The sequence below is a fragment of the Oncorhynchus masou genome, chromosome 1 (genome assembly GCF_036934945.1).
Source record: "Oncorhynchus masou masou isolate Uvic2021 chromosome 1, UVic_Omas_1.1, whole genome shotgun sequence".
Classification (NCBI taxonomy): Eukaryota; Metazoa; Chordata; class Actinopteri; order Salmoniformes; family Salmonidae; genus Oncorhynchus; species Oncorhynchus masou.
Window position 1 is genome coordinate 51,878,329 of NC_088212.1, and position 19,339 is coordinate 51,897,667.

The 19,339-nt window shown below is 39.6% G+C and overlaps 1 protein-coding gene across 2 annotated transcripts in view; it reads right to left on the bottom strand.

Annotated features, from left to right (window-relative positions):
• prdm6 (PR domain containing 6) overlaps positions 1-19,339 on the bottom strand; it is a 57,328-nt gene that overhangs the window by 12,633 nt on the left and 25,356 nt on the right. For both annotated transcript variants that reach the window (XM_064974628.1, XM_064974634.1), the window contains exons 4-6: positions 9,544-9,671; positions 5,146-5,270; positions 2,522-2,864 (exon numbers count right to left, since the gene is read on the bottom strand). In XM_064974628.1, coding sequence (XP_064830700.1) covers positions 2,522-2,864; positions 5,146-5,270; positions 9,544-9,671 — 596 coding nt within the window. The remainder of the gene's footprint in view (positions 1-2,521; positions 2,865-5,145; positions 5,271-9,543; positions 9,672-19,339) is intronic.

The window sequence follows — 19,339 nt, forward strand, 5'->3', positions numbered from 1 at the left end:
CCATCTGTACAAACAATAGCATGCAAGTATAAACACCATGGGACCACGCAGCCATCATACCGCTCAGAAAGGAGACGCGTTCTGTCTCATAGAGATGAATATACCTTGGTGCAAAAAGTGCAAATCAATCCCAGAACAACAGCAAAGGACCTTGTGAAGATGCTGGATGAAACAGGTACAAAAATATCTATATCCACAGTAAAACAAATCCAATATTGACATAACCTGAAAGGCTGCTCAGAAAGGAAGAAGCCACTGCTCCAAAACCGGCATAAAAACGCCAGACTATGGTTTGCAACTGCACATGGAGACAAAGATCGTACTTTTTGTAGAAATGGTCTGATGAAACAAAAATAGAACTGTTTGGCCATAATGACCATCAATATGTTTGGGGGAAAAGGGGAGGCTTGCAAGCCCAAGAACACCATCCCAACCGTGAAGCACGGGGTGGCACCATCATGTTGTGGGGGTGCTTTGCTGCAGGAGGGACTGGTACACTTCACAAAATAGATGGCATAATGAGGCAGGAAAATGATGTGGATATATTGAGGCAACATCTCAAGACATCAGTCAGGAAGTTAAAGCTTGGTCACAAATGGGTCTTCCAAATGGACAATTACCCCAAGCATACTTCCAAAGTTGTGGCAAAATGGCTTAAGGATAACAAAGTCAAGGTATTGGAGTGGCCATCACAAAGCCATGACCTCAATCCTATAGAAAAATTGTGGGCAGAACTGAAAATGCATGTGTGAGCAATGAGGCCTATAAACCTGACTCAGTTACACCAGCTCTGTCAGGAGGAATGGGCCAAAATTCACCCAACTTATTGTAGGAAGCTTGTGGAAGGCTACCTGAAACGTTTGACCCAAGTTAAACAATTTAAAGGCAATGCTACCAAATACTAATTGAGCGCATGTAAACTTCTGACCCACTGGGAATGTGATGAAAGAATTAAAAGCTGAAATAAATCAATCTCTCTACTATTATTCAGACATTTAACATTGTTAAAATAAAGTGGTGATCCTAACTGACCTAAGAGGGAATTTCTACTAGGATTAAATGCCAGGAATGGTGATAAACTGAGTTTAAATGTATTTGGCTATGGTGTATGTAAATTTCCAACTGTATGTATGCCTTCATTTCTCAAAAATATAGCCCAGACTATTTATTAGCTTTCATTTGACATGAAATTTGATTTGCTCCTATGTTAGTGTTCATTGGGCCTTTCATGTCAAATCAAACCAAATGTTATTTGTCACATGCGCCGAATACAACAGGTGTAGACCTTACAGTGAAATTATTACTTACATGCCCTTAACCAACAAAGTAGTTTTAAGAAAAAAAGTAAGAGATAAGAAAAACAAATAATTAAAGAACAGCAGTAAATAACAATAGTGGGACTATATACAGGGGGTACCGGTTCAGAGTCAATGTGCGGGGGGCACAGGTGTTGAAGTAATTATGTACATGCAGGTAGGGTTATTAAAGTGGCTATGCATAGATGATAACAGAGAGTAGCAGCAGCGTGGGGGGTGGGTGCAAATAGTCTGAGTAGCCATTCAGGAGTCTCATGGCTTGGGGTAGAAGCTGTTTAGAAGCCAATGCAATCATATTGTTCAGGGACATTGCCATGACCAGTATACAGTAAAAATCACAAGCTCTTTTGTGTTTGTGCTATAAAGAGCTCCCTTCATTGCCTCCCTCTTCCACACATATTGTCTGTCACACACCCACACATACATGTGCAACCACATGCATGCACACAGAAATGTACTCAAAATGGCACGTTATTTACGAGGCATAAAATGCTGAATTGTGTTCGAAATAACATTTTATCAAAGAAAGGCTATTTATAAGACTGTATGCTATATTGCTTCACTTCCTGTTACAAAAGGAATAAGCTACTAGCAACCCCATACTGTGTGACAACCAACCCCACGATGGGGCTGGTTGTCACAAGTGGACCGTGTGTTTGATGGCTTTTAATGGCATGTTGGAATAAGATGTGAGGATAAAAAGGGTCCCCATTTCAACCCCAGACCTTGGTCTTTCTACTAATATTGAAGAGAGTCTTGTAAGATATACTGGTGCTGAGAAATACACTAGAGTAAAACGTGTGACAACCAACCCCATTCATCACTACACTATATACAATAGCATGGCAAGTGTTTGTTTTTTCCCCCAATGAACCCCATGAAAACAGAACTTTCTGAAATTAAAAATAGACACAAAGCAAGAAGAACGCCTTGGGGCGGCAGTGTAGCCTAGTGGTTAGAGCATTGGACAAGTAACCCAAAGGTTGCAAGTTCAAATCCCCGAGCTGACAAGGTACAAAATCTGCCGTTCTGCCCCTGAACAGGCAGTTAACCCACTGTTCCTAGGCCTGGTTAACTGACTTGCCTGGTTAAATAAAGGTAAATAAAGGTAAAAAAAAAATGTTTGTAAGAGTCTGAGACTACTAGGATATATCAAGCATTATGATGATTTATTTTATGAGATGGCTCAAAGGCTGTTACCTTACCTGTCTGGGTTCTGTGTGCACACATGCATCTGGAGCAGGATGCGTTGCGTGAACGTCTTAAAGCACTGGCCGCACTTCCAGAGGTGCCAGTCACTGAACTCGGTGCTCAGCTGGCTGGTGGAGGTGGGGCTGGCTAGGACTCGCTGGTTCTTAGAGCTCATCTGGTTGAAGCCGGAGTCCGTGTGGCCACCTTTGTCCATCAGAGAGAAGCTTCTGGAGCAGGGTGAGTGAGGGAAGACCATGGAGCGCAGCAGGGCCACCGAGAAACCTTTGCCTGTTTTACTGAGCGGCTGCAGCGTCTCTTGTCTGCTCATGGCCTCCATAACTGTGGTTGGTACATTCACTAAAGGAGGAAAACAGTAGAAAGCATGGAACATACAGTCATGTAAACCACTATCAGCATGTGATGTGAGGATACAGCTAGTATGTTGTGCCTTAGCACCCTTATACAACTGGAATGGGGTAACATTTATTCTAATTCACAAGGTCAGAGTTTTAATATTGAAAATGAAGACATTGGAAAAATATTATGCTTTGAAGCTTATGCATCCTATTTGTATTATCACAAAACATTTATACTGAATAGATTTCCGTACATACATGTTTCCCTAGCTACAGTCAATAGAATACTGTCATCACAATTCATTAACTAATTTAATCTTTCTTCATTTCACTTCGGCTAAATGCAACAGGCTAAATGTATACTTATTTTATCTTGGTTCTGAGTTAGACTGTCATTGACTATCTTGTTGTTGTTTTTCTTACCATGTGGGTGAGTTCTTGTCATGACCAAAACATAACAACACAGATGAGATCTATTCTCTCTCAGCTACTGGATCACAGAAAAGAAAAGCTGCAGTCTTTGTGCATCCTAAGCATAAACAACTTGATGCAAGAAAGTTTCATTGTTGTTATAAGAAACATATGATGAATCTTCATCACTACACACTGATCTCTGACTGCATTCAAGAAGTCAGAGCCATAATAGCTCATGGGTGGACAAACCACATCCCACATTCTTTGTATTGCAACACGCTGTGTACATAAACACAGATTTACACAACTGTAACGTGATACATGTGGGAGTAGGGCTAGGCCTTTCTTATTTAATAAAACTTCAATTTTTCTGGGCATTGTTTTAATGTTAGATCTCGTTACGCTGTTCAGTATCGGGCTAAGGAAGTGTGATTGAAGCTAACTTGTGAAAATGTACATAAAAACAATTGTGAGGTGGTTCTGAAGTTGTGCATGTTGTAGAGGAGAGCATTGACTAGTTAAAGGGCAAATTCATAGTACTGAACCTCACCAATCCAGCAGCTTTCATTTGCTATCACATGCACACACTATTCCTTCATGTGGGTTGTATTAGGGGAAGAGGTCTATTTCTGTGTAACCAGGCTTCAGTGTCTGTAATGGGTAGATTCTCCTTTAAGAGAGCTATACTAAGATATATTGATTCATGCAGGGTATGCTGATTTGCAAGGAGTTCACAGCACTCTCCCTTCTCGACCTCTCCATTGTTTGCCACGTTTTAAGGCTGCAATACTGCATCTATCAAATTATACTATACACTTTTAAAACAGTTTATATGAAAAGGCACTTGTCTAAACAGGACTCCAACTAGACTGAAGTAATAAAATGTCGAACATGTAAACAGTGAACTGTCAGGCCCTGTCGGTTGTCCAAGACCTCCAGTGGCCAGTGAGTTCCAAAGAAACCAGACAGAGCAGTATGGGGCAAAATGCTGGTTAAGACAGAAAATAGTCATTCATTTTCCCAAATGCTCCTACAAAGACTGTTAACAGACAATCCCTCAAAAATGTCTGGGGGAGATAAATACTATTGTTTCAATAAACCTAACCGATTGTCTCTTATATGAGAGAACAGCTTAGAAAATAGAAAATTGTGATACGTAACTAACGGGTACTGTCTGTTGAAAATCAACATTGAGTCATTGGTTTATTTCGCCACAATATGACAAAATAATTTTTCATCCTGTTTGCACTGGCAAGGTTTGTTTGGTTCAGCCATATAAATCAGGCTTAAGTAAATTTAAGGGTCCACTATTTGCATCAGTTTTTGTGGCTTGGCATAGCTATGCCCAGTCAAATGCTTTTTGTCTTTAATAAAATTACACACTAAAATCCAAAGTAAATAATAGCATTTTCATTAACCTACTACTTTTTGGACAGTAGTCCTTTTGTAAATATGCTTTGTTGGGTTATGTTAGGCACCAGATTTTTTATGTCTGTCATTGAGTCCTATTCATGACAATGTTGTGTACTATATCATTCTAGTATTCTTACATGGAAATTCTAGATATCTTTATAGGAGTCATACTATATTTGGATATATTTTTTAAATTGTTTAAATCAGTACATGCTGATGGCTGTATGTGGATCATATCCCTGTTGAATGTTCAGATGAAATAGGGACAACAACAACAACTGCACACCAACCCAATGGCCCAGCACCGAGTAATGTACTGTATACTGTATGTATGTTTTTGTCTTATTTCCTGCATATGTTAATTGGGACAGAAGAATGAAACAAATTAGTTGAATATAGAAAAACAGGAGAGAGAGATGACTAGAAGAGATGAGAAAGGAGAAAGAGATGCTTACAGTTTTCATCCTGTGCAATGCACTGTAGAGGGATGCCAAAGAAGGAGGTGTAGCTGTCATTGTACCAGACCAGGAGTTCTGTTCCTCTTGGAATGTCCATACATGCCCGGTAGAATATACATGATCTGTGCAGTAGAGAAAACAATGCTGTCAATTCATCGACCCACTTGGCACAAACTGGTTGTTTCAATGTAATTTGTCAACGTATTGTGACGTGGAATCGACATGGAAAATACATTGGATTTGAAAAACAGTTGTTTTGAGGGTGACGTTTCAACCACAGAATTATGCCATCATGGTAACCAATTTTCAACATAGATAAAGCTTGTATAAAATATGTTGAATATGTACCTTTGAAACAATATCAGATTTTCTACATTATAGGCACTATCAGTAAAAAAACAATAGGCTGGGAAGCACCTCCTACTGGAGACATGATCTATCTACAACTAATCCATCCATGGTATTAACCAAGCCCAGGACTGCTTCGTTTTGATATTTGTCACTGACGACTACCAATGTGCTATCATGAGAATGAATAATTAAATAGATTCACTGTTGCTATCAAAGTCATTCCAAAGGAGGTTCAATAGAGCAAATGAAATGTAACCATACTTTAAAAGTCATTATCTAATAGGCCAATATAGCATTTGCGAAATCAACAGCTATTGTTTCAATTCAACCCAGGGTTCAACAATTAAAAACAAATTCAAATGTAATCTTCAAGTTAATAATTAATATGCTGGATTTACATCTCCATCTTAACCAGAAATGTAAGTTAAAGAATAGGACTTCATCAAAAACGTGTTCCTGCATTTACAGGGACTTAATTCATGGTAAACACTGCATATGTCTTTTCAATCGAAAAATTACCTTTACATTTCAAGCGAGCTATAGCGCTGAACTTTGGCTATACGGATTGAATTGAGCCCTAAACCAAAAATCTGACATTGTTTCTCCATTAGAATTTGTGCTTTTAGATGTTTGAAAGCATAGAGATAACACTTTGAGAATTCAACAAACTTCTGTATTTTTGAGTGGGTGAATAAAGGTTGAAATCTCATTGATCAACGTCTCAACCAAATATTACCCAAATTTTGATGTTGAAATGTGGTGTGCCCAGTGTGTATGTGTGAACTGCTCACAACACAATTTCATGTACAAACAATGTACGACAGTAAATGCAAACAAAAGCATTAGAGGCCCTCAGTATGCCTTTTGCTTTGTGTCTGACAGAATATATAATCACATCCAAGCATCACATCCAATTTCCTCTTTGGCGAGTTGAAAAACTCTGCATGTGACAGGCTGAGGTTTTACAAGAAGAAACATGGCAGCTGTGATGCAATGCTTATTTAATGAATCAGTTTCGAAATGAATAGGCATTATACTGTACATTTCCATGGCAGTGGGATATGCATTACTATGTCACTATCTTAAATATGCCCCCATGCTGACATTCCAGGATTTTGCTTCACTAGCAAATAACATATCCATATATTTTAAATAATTATGTAAAAAAAAAAACTATAAACATTTGACAGAAATGCTTCTTTGGTCTCGGCCTAGCTGCTGAAGCCTGTGAGTTTGTATTAATTCCTTCCACCACAACATAAATATGAAGCAAAGACAAGCCCATAAATCAAATACATCTTATAACCTGAGAAAAGCACAAGTATTCCATGTATTTTATACCCTTGTAATGTTCCGTCTCTCAGTTTGGCCTCACTTAACATAAACACTGGAGCACACAAATAAATGTACTGGGACTAAATGACTCAGTTGGCTGCTGACAGAGGGCTGTTTTCTAAGCGATAGGTGGTCTTGCACACTTTGAGGCGGGTGAAAGAGTGTAAATGTAAACCATTTCTTACAAGCCTGCTGTCACTTTCAAAACTTGTGCAAATCTCAGCTCAGTGGAGCACATCAAAGGCATTTTTTCAGTTTTGGATAATATTTCCCTTGCTGACATGTATTTAGTATTGTGGTTGGATGACTCATAAAGACAACGGCGGGACGTCCCAGTGCAGGCAAAGTGAAGCACATGCCAATGGACATTATTGTCAGAGCAAAAACAAAACAGCCATCCCAGGGTCAATCAATCACGAGCTGCTTTGAAGAGAATTCCATTTAGATATTGCAAATCATAACATAAGGAATTCAAACCAGCTGACTGCCTGTGGAGGACATCCCCACGTGGCTCAGAGGAGGGAAACAGGAGTGTCTGCATTAGGAGTACATGTATATGATGATGTGGAACTAAGTCTCAAAGGTTTTCACTAATCATAGCTCTCTCATAGTTTAGCTCTCTCATAGTTATGGACCAGGGCCTGTATTCATAAAGCATCTCAGAGTAGGTTCCCTCTGTCCATGGAATCCTATTTATTATGATCTAATAGGCTAAACTTATCCTAGATCAGCAATCCTACTCTAAAAAGCTTTATGGATATGGGCCTAGTTTGGTACAATCATGGGTCAAGATAGCAAAACTATTGGATCTAGTCCACAGATCATCGATATTAAGTTATTCTGCTTCATAGTCTTGGACTACACTACTGTTCAAAAGTTTGGGGTCACTTAGAAATGTCCTTGTTTTTGAAAGAAAAGCAAAAAAAATGTCAATTAAAATAACATAAAATTGATCAGAAATACAGTGTAGACATTGTTAATGTTGTAAAAGGCATTTTGTAGCTGGAAACGGCATATTTGTTTATGGAATATCTACATAGGCGTACAGAGGCGGATTTATCAGCAACCATCACTCCTGTGTTCCATTGGCACTTTGTGTTAGCAATCCAAGTTTATCATTTTAAAAGGCTAATTGATAAGAAAACCCTTTTGCAATTATGTTAGCACAGCTGAAAATTGTTGTGCTGGGATCGGTGTCCCTCCCATGGGACGGTTGAGCTAACGTAGGCTAATGTGATCAGCATGAGGTTGTAAGTAACAAGAACGTTTACCAGGACATAGACATATCAGATATTGGCAGAAAGATTAACAAGAATTTAAGCTAACTGCACTGTCCAATTACAGTAGCTTTTACAGTGAAAGAATACCATGCTATTGTTTGAGGAAAGTGCACAATTTTGAACATGAAATGTTATTAATAAACAAATGAGGCACATTTGGGCAGTCTTGTTACAACATGTTTTAGCAGAAATGTAAATTGTTCATTGGATCAGTCTAAAACTTTGCACATTCACTGCTTCCATCTCGTGGCCAAAATCTAAATTGCACCTAGCCTGGAATAACACATTATGGCCTTTCTCTTGCATTTCAAAGATGATGGGACTAAAAAAAATACAGAAGAATGGTTGGTTTTTGTCTTTGTATTATCTTTTACCAGATATATTGTGTTATATTTTGCTACATTCCTTTCACATTTCCACAATCATCAAAGTGTTTCCTTTCAAATGGTACCAAGAATATGCATATCCTTGCTTCAGGGCATGAGCTACAGGCAGTTAGATTTGGGTGTGTCATTTTAGGCTAAAACTGGGGGAAAAAAGGAGTGGATCCTTAAGAGACCAGAAACAAAGGACTTTCTTCTGAAACCCGTCAGTCTATTCTTGTTCTGAGAAATGAAGGCTATTCCATGTGAGAAATTGCCAAGAAACTGAAGATCTGGTACAACGCTGTGTACTACTCCCTTCACAGAACAGCGCAAACTGTCTCTAACCAGAATAGAAAGAGGAGTGGGAGGTGCACAACTGAGCAAGAGGACAAGTATATTAGAGTGTCTAGTTTGAGAAACAGACGCCTCACAGTCCTCAACTGGCAGCTTCATTAAATAGTATCCACAAAACACCAGTCTCAACGTCAACAGTGAAGAGGCAACTCCGGGATGCTGGCCTTCCAGGCTGTCGAGTGTCTGTGTTCTTTTGCCCATCTTAATCTTTTCTTTTTATCGGCCAGTCTGAGATATGTCTTTTTTCTTTGCAACTCTGCCTAGAGGGCCAGCATCCCAGAGTCACCTCTTCACTGTTGACATTGAGACTGGCCAACATTGGTGCTGTTGTAGGGTTTGATACATTTTTTTGTTAGGGCAAATCAAGACTGACATTTTTAAGTGGAAATTACAAACTTTAGGAGCCTTTTCAAACCTCAAATAGACTTCAAGCTTGAATTCCCTGCTGTGCAGGAAGATTCCTACAACATGATGATCAAATTAAGATATGGCATCTGTATGGTAAGCCTGCATAGACTGCAGCTGACAGTGTCAAAATTGCTGTGTGGATAATAATTTATGCCTGAATACATAGTGTTGATCACATGCTGTACTCGCAGTTGGGCCTACATGGTATGGAGTAATATTAATGTTAATACAATTTCTAAATGATTAAATTCCTGGTGGAAGTAACATGGTACTTTCCCACCCACATTCCATGCAGTCTTTACCTGTACTGGACCACCATCATGTTTTGCTCGCCACAGTGCCGTGCACAGCGAATGTATCTCATCCAGCTCGACTTGCTCGGCTCATTGCCGTCAATAAAGTGCTGTAACGTCCCTTCCTGGTCATAGATCTGGAAGGCAATGGGGGTTTATGTAGTTAGTCTTCCTACAGATACACAACAAGCATGATTCATTAAAGCACCCTTTAATTGTTATCTACACAACTTTCAAAAATGACACACAGGAATTAGGAATGTGATTGACTGCCAAGCTCCACATGTTGTTGTAAAATGAATACAGTGTACATGTGAGAGCATTGTATAAGTATAAACATGATTTGCCTGAGAGCAGGGCTCTCCAACCTTGTTCCTGGAGTGCTACTGTCTTGTAGATTCACTCCAACCCTAACCTAGCACACTGATTCAAATAGTTAACTCGTTGATAAGCTGAATCAGGTTAGTTACAACGGGGGTTGAAGTAAAAACCTACAGGAGGGTAACTCTCTAGGAACAGGGTTGGAGAGCCCTGCCCTAGAGTATCGTTCAAGTATGAAAATGATTTGCTCTAGGTTAACAGCATCTAAAGTTGATGATGTGAGTTAAAGCTGGAATCCTTAATGGTGAAACTGTCATGTCAGTTTGTGATATTACAACAACAAAGTTGCTGCAAACAACATTGCACATGTGATAGAACAACAGCATAAGTAATGAAATTTGTTTAACCTCCACCAATGCTTTGTAAAAAAATATATAATAACACCGGCCGTGAGGCCGACAGTGGCGCTTTTTCCGCTTATTGCGGATTCCATCTTTAAAAGGATGGCATACAATTTTGGTTTCAAATATTTGAGTGGCTTCCTTTCCTTCCTCTCTCTAGCCCCATTTATACCAGGTTCTAACATGCGTCTTTTGTCCTGACTGTGTCCACATCCTGATTGTGCCCACATTTCTAGACAGGTGTAGACGATGATCTGATTGTGATCCGATCTTTCTGCCCACCTCCGGAGGTAGTCGGGCACGCATTGTGTCTGGATATTTCACAAGTGTAGACATAGGGTAGCAGGGAGTCAAACTCAGTCCGTAGAGGGCCTAGTGTCTGCTGGTTTTTGGTTTTTCCTTTCAATTAAGACCAAGACAACCAGATGAGGGTAGTTCCTTACTAATCAGTGAGCTTAATTCATCAATTAAGTCCAAGGGAGGAGCAAAACCCACAGACACTTGGCCCTCTGTGGAATGAGTTTGACACATGGTTTAGAGCATTCGAATAACTGAGTTGACAAAGTGAAAAATCTGTCGATGTGCCCTTGTGCAAGGCACTTAACCCTAATTTGCTCCAGGGGTGCTATGGCTGACCCTGTAAAATAAAAAATAAAAAACATTTCACTACACTTACAGTATCCGGTGTGTGACAATAATAAAACATCTGGACAGTGAAACCATTTAAATCATCATCATGATCACTTCTAAAGTCATTGACAGGTGGTACCATTGACTTATGACATTGATATGTGTAAATTAATCCTATTTTTAAAGAATATCTGTCAAATAATCTGCATACAGTTAGGGACCAGGAAATTTGGTCACAATGTGGACACAGTGGATAGATAAGAGACACATTTTAATACCATGTGTAGATGCATATCTGAAAATATAGCCACAATTAGAATGTGGACAAGATCAGGACCAAGTATGCATTTTAGCACCGGGTATAAAACGAGGCTTCTCACTCTCGCTCTCTCACTCTCACTTAAAGCTCTGTTAACATATGTGCCCCCAATATCAGTCACTATATATCAACCAACCAATCTGAAATAGCCACACAATGAGAAAACAATATATATTTATTTGGCCATTTCATCATGTTCATGGCAAAAAAAGCTACTCATATTGGAAAAGCTGGTTGACTAATAAGTACAATGAAGTGAAAACATAGAGACATTAACCGTATCTAAGAAATATAATAATTTCTGAATAAAACATTTTAATTGTTTATTTTGGAAGATATTTTTGTCTGGGATAATCATGGTTAATAGTGATGTACAATGTCCTACTCTTCGAAATGTATAAAACTGCTTTATCCCTGTCGCAGTTCATTCAGTTTGCATCTAGGCAGTAAGGGGATTCAAGCCTTGTCACTGGCCACCAGCAAAATGGATGAGATTTCAAGAACCCCCTGACCCCATTGAATCTCTGACATCTAGTTTGTCGGCTGTGATTCCCCTTCCTTATGCCATTCCATTCTTATCCTTGTGGCTTTTCTGGTGAACCATCTCTGGCTTTGACAGCATGATAGAATACTTGAAGGGATAGTTCACCCAAATTACATATTGGCTTCCTTACCCTGTAAGCAATCTAGTTTCCTTGGCACTGTTTTAGCATTTTATATGAGCTTTTTTTGCACAACATGTCAAAATCATTCGAAAGTATGTCAAATTGATTGTGAACCTCAACAAAGTCACTTATCAATCATTTGAACATGATGCGCAAAAAAATGCTAATATCAGTCCAGGGACTTGAATGAGATTTGTGCCACAGATGCTAAAACGTTAGCATGTGGAAACAGTGCCCAGAAAAATAAACGTTTACAGGGCAAGGAAACCAATTGTGATTTTCTAATTTGGGTGAACTTTCCCTTTAAGGTATTACTTACACTGTTTGTTACACAAGTACAAGACAGATCCTCCAGCTGCTTTATCTAAATTATCATATCCATCTTGAGACAAGAGATGATTGTGCACTGTAGATAGACATTAAGAAAATTATACTTTTATTTACTTATTTCCTTTTTTTCTATTCAACAGCTGACATTTTTAATCTAGTTTTCCTAAAATCTGGACTGAGTCACAATTTAAACTAAGTGGTGAGCACTTAATAATAGACACGGGTTATGGGAAATACAAAGTGGAAGCTTACATTTGGTCATTTTCAGTAATACAAAAATAAATGGCAAAAACAATTGCCAGATCAATGTCATATCACTGCCATACAGCAATCATGGAATTGGGAATTTTTTTTCATTGCATATTGCAATGGGAACAGAATGTAGTGACATTCAACTTCAGATTATTGTTATTTGGAAAGAAGCAGGGTGAAAAAGTGACATTTTAAATATCGTATTTGGATGGAGAAGCCAGCCTGTCATCTTTACTATAGTGCTTATAGATCCCACAGGCCGATGAAGCAGTGAGGAGAGCAGCCTCTCATCAACAGAGCCTGTGCTGTGATCACAAGCAGCAGCCACTGAACCCTTCACTGCACCCCAACATATTTTTTTTTGGTCCACTTGAAAAAGTCCTGACAGTCCATTCATTTCCCTGGCCTGTGGAGCAGCACACTGTTTGACTCGTCTGATCCAGACACTTTGATGCTGGAGCTCTTCCAGGGTGTCCCGCTGAGTACAAGCTCCTCTTCCCAAATCCAGGGAAAAATAAGTCATTGTCTGTCTTTCTAAGTGAGAAATATTCTCACTGTTAAATGTTTTTTTTTCTTCTCCTTTTCGTCTGTCCAGCTGGACAACAGCAAGTGATGTTTACAGATGTGATATTTATGTAGATATTTTTTTGTGTTTCCTTTGCAGTTTCCAAATATCTTTTGGAGTGGAATCGTTTTTCACTCCTTTTGAGAAGATAGAAGGAAGGAATACAAATGAATCAGCTTTGCCAAGTCTCGGGTCATGTTGTTCCAACTTGTTATATTAGGCCGATAACAAACACATGGAGTACTGTCAGCATAAATAATTATCCATATTTTTCTGTGTGCCTGGACAAAAAAAATCATCGCATGTCGCATGAAGGTATAATGATTGACAACATATGTATAACGTTATCCCAAAATGCTGCATGATATTTTTTCATGGTCTTCATGTGACATTGGATTTGACATAACACAGTATTTATGCACGATACGTTGGAAATGCATAACAGCCTGCATTAAGCAGGGTTTATGACGATTTTTGAATGCTTTATGAACTTCTAATGTATATTGGGACACATTTGCGAAGCCACTGATTCCTACAATACGTTATTAGTCCCCAATCTCCTCCACATAGTGTAATATGGGTCATTCCACGAAGTGAGTTCCTTTAGCATCCCTTTGATATTTTCTGAATAAATTGTGCACCAATAATTGCATTTTAAAAGCCTTTTATATTAAATTGGTGCCCTTTAATATAGACCACATGGAAAATTCAATACATCTGATTTTTAATATGAAAAAAGGTTTGCTAAAAGGGCCAAAATTAATCATTAATCATATCCCTCTGTCAACCATGTGTAACTTCAAGAAATATTTTAACCCACTTCATCCCCACATTTCACCATCATTGTAAAGCCATAGTTATTTTGTTGCTTTGACAAAAGTAAATTCTGAAGATCATTTTTTATTTAATGTGATTAGTGATACATTTACGTCTGTCCCTCATTTTAAGATCAACCCTGTTATGTACGTGAATTGCACTCTCATTTTAATATGGTGAAACCTGTCACGACTTCACCAGTTTTCTAGCCAACGCCGATCCACCTTTCATTTTCTATTTGTTTTGTCTTGTTTTCCCACACACCTGATTTACATTCCCTCATTATTTGACGTGTATATAACCCTCTGTTCCCCCCATGTCTGTGTGTGGAATTGTTTGTTGTAAGTGTTTTGTGCATTTCTGACTGGTTGGCGACGGGTTGTTTCAACCCGTATGTTGCTGTTCTGGGTGCCGTTTGTTTTTGCATCATTAAAGGGCTGTTACCCATGTTACCCATTTCTGCTCTCCTGCCCCTGACTTCCCCGCTGCCGGTTATGCACCGCTTACAAAACCCTTCCTTGTTTTCCTAAAGAAACATTGAAAATGATCTACATTGAACAAAAATACAAATTCAACATGTAAAGTGTTGGTCCCAGGTTTCATGAGCTGAAATAAAAGATCCCAGAAATGTTCCATACGCACAAAAAGCTTATATCGCTCAAATTTTGTGCACAAATTTGTTTACATTTCTATTAGTGACCATTTCTCCTTTGCTAAGACTATCCATTCACCTGACAGGTCTGGCATATCAAGAAGCCGATGAAACAGCATGATCATTACACAGGTGCACCTTGTGCTGGGAACATCAACACAATGCCACAGATGTCTCAAGTTTTGAGGGAGCGTGCAATTGACATGCTGACTGCAGGAATGTCCACCAGAGCTGTTGCCAGATACATTAATTATTCTCTACCATAAACTGCCTTCAACGTTGTTTGAGAGAATTTGTCAGTACGTCCAACCGGCCTCACAACTGCAGACCATGTGTATGGTGTTGTGTGGGCAAGCGGTTTGCTGATGTCAACACTGTGAACAGAGTGCCCCATGGTGGCATTTGGGTTATGATATGGGCAGGCATATCTACGAACAACGAACACAATTGCATTTTATTGATGGCAATTTGAATGCACAGAGATACCGTGATGAGATCCTGAGGCCTATTGTCGTGCCATTCATCTGCCGCTATCAACTCATGTTTCAGCATGATAATGCACAGCCCCACGATGCAAGGATCTGTACGCAATTCCTGGAAGCTGAAAATGTCCCAGTTCTTCCATGGCTTGCTCACCAGACATGACACTCATTGCACAGTTTGGGATGCTCTGGGTCGATGTGTACGACAGCGCGTTCCAGTTCCTGCCAATATCCAGCAACTTTGCACAGCCATTGAAGAGGAGTGGGACAGCATTCCACAGGCCACAATCAATAGCCTGATCAACTCTATGCAAAGGAGATGAGGCAAATGGTGGTCACACCAGATACTGACTGGTTTTCTGATCCACGCCCCTACTTTTTTATTTAAGGCATCTTAAAACTTATTTAAATTGACTGATTTCCTGATATGAACTGTAAAGCAGTAAAATTAGGTGAAATCAAATGTTTGTTTTTGACCAAATCACACTTCTCAAAAGGCACCGAATTGAACGACCCACATACGACAGGGCAGCCCAGAAAACACACACTGATTAATAGCCCTCATTGTACTCTAGTCTACACAGAGGGTTACAAATGCAATGCAAAGGCAAAGTGTGCGTCTGCAAACTCAACGTCAATAAAAACAGCATTTAGCATCTCGAGCAGTGCTGTGTCTCTCCCGTGTTGTGTATTTTTCTCCCGACAGGATCTGACAACACAACACACACACACATATGCACACCCTGTTGTATTTCTTCCCACCATGTCCAATAAACACCACAGCATATGACTTACCCTCTGTATGCTATCAATGTCAACAGTTCAGCCCCTCCATTATTATACATTTCCCTGCATACGTGACCTTCAGTTCTCTCTGCATGCTAAACAAGCCCTGGTCGTAGTGACATCTCACTTTATTGAGGAGCGGCCTGTTTATTACGGCGGTGAACCCTGTCAATAGCATTGCTGAAATCTGTCTATAGCTCACTGGAGCAATCAATTTTGTAAATGATTGCGATAATCAAGGAAATTGCCAAATTTATAAATCTCTGTATACAGCATTTTAAAGGCCGCTTTACAGTAACTGCTGATGCTCTGAAAGCAAAGGGAGTTGTTCTTATGTGTTGTTGTGGGATTGAGATTTTACTGATGTGTTGAGCAAATAAAGGAGAAATAAAGATAAATCATAAAATGGAGCAGAAGAGCTTTTTCTTCTTTTGATATTCACACCTAGGGTTGCAAAGGGTCGGAAATATTCCGGAAATTTTCCATGGGAAGTTAAACCTCGGAATTTTGCTTAAATTCATCAAAAAAGGTCGCTAATAACAGTGAACTTTTTTTGTGGGATACACATAAGGAAATTCTAGGTTTTGTGGCATATTTTGGTTAAACAATCCCCAATTCAATGGAATTGCAACCCTCTGCATGCACAGTGCATTCTTCCATCACATGTACAGTGCACTCTTCCATCATATGTACAGCTGATTCTCAAGATCTTGCACACTAATAAGATGCTATTGAGCCCACACTACGACACTTTCTTAGCCAAGGACTACATGCTTTCTGATAAGTTTTGATTACAATACTGGGTGGGGTGAATATATTTTATATGACATCATTTTTTGTTAACTAGTAAATAATACCCTACAACAAAATGTGTTTCGTTTAAATAATTTCTAAATTGTTAACAATTTCTGCTAGTTAGCTTTTTGCTACCATGTGGGTATTAGCTTGCTTGAGCCTGCTAACTGAGGAATGTTTATTCACCTGTTTCCATACATGTTTAATTTTAAAACATGTATTTTACAAAGGAGTTGTTTAATCTATCAGTTTAACTATTTATCTGTACATGGAATTGTATTATTTTTTTAAAACTTTTTTTCTAATCTTTACAGGAAAATTCCACGGGCACTATCGGATATGTGGAGACATTTCATTGCAGCTAATGTAGAAGGAAAAGATGTGTACATTTGCAAATACTGTGCCAAATCATATGTGAAGAATGCAACAAAGATCCAGAATCATCTGGCCAAGTGCATAAAGTTCCCTCAGTGCTCACGACAAGCAACCTCTGACAGAAGTCCCTCTACTTCTATTTGAGGTGAAAATGATGAATCAGACACCTTATCGATAGCAACAGCTCATGGTCCTCATGGAATCAAATGTTTTTTTCAATGGAGGAATGTAGTCAAAGAAATGCTGATGAATGTCTTGCTTGAGCTGTGTATGCAACTGGTTCACCTCTGATGCTTACAGGCAATGTGCATTGGAAGATAATTCTGAATGTTCATTACCCAGCATACACCCCTCCAACCAGACATGCTTTATCTACTCATTTGCTGGATGCAGAGTTCAACAGAGTTCAAGTGAAGGTCAAACAAATCATAGAGAAAGCACTGTATTGCTATCATCTCTGATGTGTGGTTGAATGTTCGTGGGCAAGGAATCATTAACTACATAATCTACAACCCTCAACCAGTATTCTACAAGAGCACAGACACAAGGGACAACAGACACACCGGTCTCTACATTGCAGATGAACTGCAGGCATTCATCATTGACCTTGGACCACAGAAGGTATTTGCACTGGTGACAGACAATGCTGCGAACATGAAGGCTGCTTGGTCTAAAGTGGAGGAGTCCTACCCTCACATCACACCCAATAGCTGTGTAGCTCATGCATTGAATATGCTCCTCAAGGACATCATAGCACTGAAAACAATGGATACACTCTACAAGAGAGCAAAGGAAATGGTTAGGTATGTGAAGGGTCATCAAGTTATAGCAGCAATCTACCTCACCAAGCATCGGGAGGAGATTAAGAGCACCACATTGAAGCTTCCCAGCAACACCCGTTGGGGTGGTGTTGTCATCATGTTTGACAATCTCCTGGAGTGGAAGGAGTCTCTCCAAAAAATGAACATATCTCAGTCTGCCGATATGGACAGCCCCATCAAGAGGATCCTCCTGGACAATGTATTCTGGGAGAGAGTGGTAAGCAGCCTGAAACTCCTGAAACCTATAGCAGTAGCCATTGCACAGATTGAGGGAGAAAATGGCATCCTGTCTGATGTTCAGACTCTGCTTGCAGATGTAAGAGAAGAAATTCGTACTGCCCTACCCACTTCACTGTTGCTCCAAGCAGAGGAAACTGCAGTTCTGAAATAGATCAAAAAGCATGAAGACTTCTGCCTAAAGGCCATACACGCCGCAGCGTACATGTTGGACCCAAATGTATGCTGGCAAGAACACCCTGTCTGGTGCAGAGATCAACAAGGCCTATGGTGTCATCACTCCCGTGTCTCGCCACCTTGGCCTGGATGAGAGCAAGGTTCTTGGCAGTCTGGCAAAGTATACTTCCAAGCAAGGGCTTTGGGATGGATAGCAATATGGCAGTCGTGCCAAAATATCTCATGAGCCACCTGGTGGAAGGGACTTTGTGGTTCTGAGACTTTTTCCCCTGTTGCCTCCATCCTCCTCCAAATCCCAACAACATCAGCCACCTCAGAGCGCAACTGGTCCTTGTTTGGGAACACACACACCAAAGCACGCAACAGGCTGACCAATACAAGGGTTGAAAAACTGGTGGCCATCCGGGCAAAAATTGGTGGCCATCCGGGCTTTTTGAGCCTGACAACGAGTCATTCTCAACAAGGTTGGAAAGCGACAGTGAAGATGAGGACCCAGTCTGATGTTCTCAGAGTCTGATGTTCAAGAGGTGGACATTGAGGAAGTCCAGGGAGAAGACATGGAAGCCTGAGAGGAAGACAACCAAAGCTTTAGTTTCTAGACTATCATTTTACAGACGTTGAAAACGTTTTTGGGAGATGCGATGGATCATTGGGGATCATTCAATATTTCCTTTCTTTTGTTGTTCAGTGAAATCATCCCATGTGAGGAGTCAACTCATTTAATTAAAAGTTAAATTTGTAACCAAATTGTTTAAAAAAAATTATTGGAAGGATTTAATAATTTGCGATTATGTCTACTTATGATAAAGTAAAAGGTTCATGTTTCTGTCTCCATATGATATGGTAAAAATATCCAATGCAATAAACATCTACATTTAAATGTGAATAATATTTATTTGCAAAAATGTCCATTAATTCCCATATATTCCCGTTAATTCCCATATATTCCTGTTAATTCCCACGGAATGTTTCCACCTCTGAATATTCCCCAAAATGTGCAACCCTATTCACACCCATCTGTCAACTGTGTTTAGATAACAAACAAATAATTTCAAAGCCAAGTGGATGAAGTTTACCTACACCATGATGAAGAGACAGACAATAACTGCCAGGTCTTGCCATGTCAATCTAGAAGAAAAAGAAACGCACACCTATTTAGGCGAGGTGCTGGCTAGCGTAGT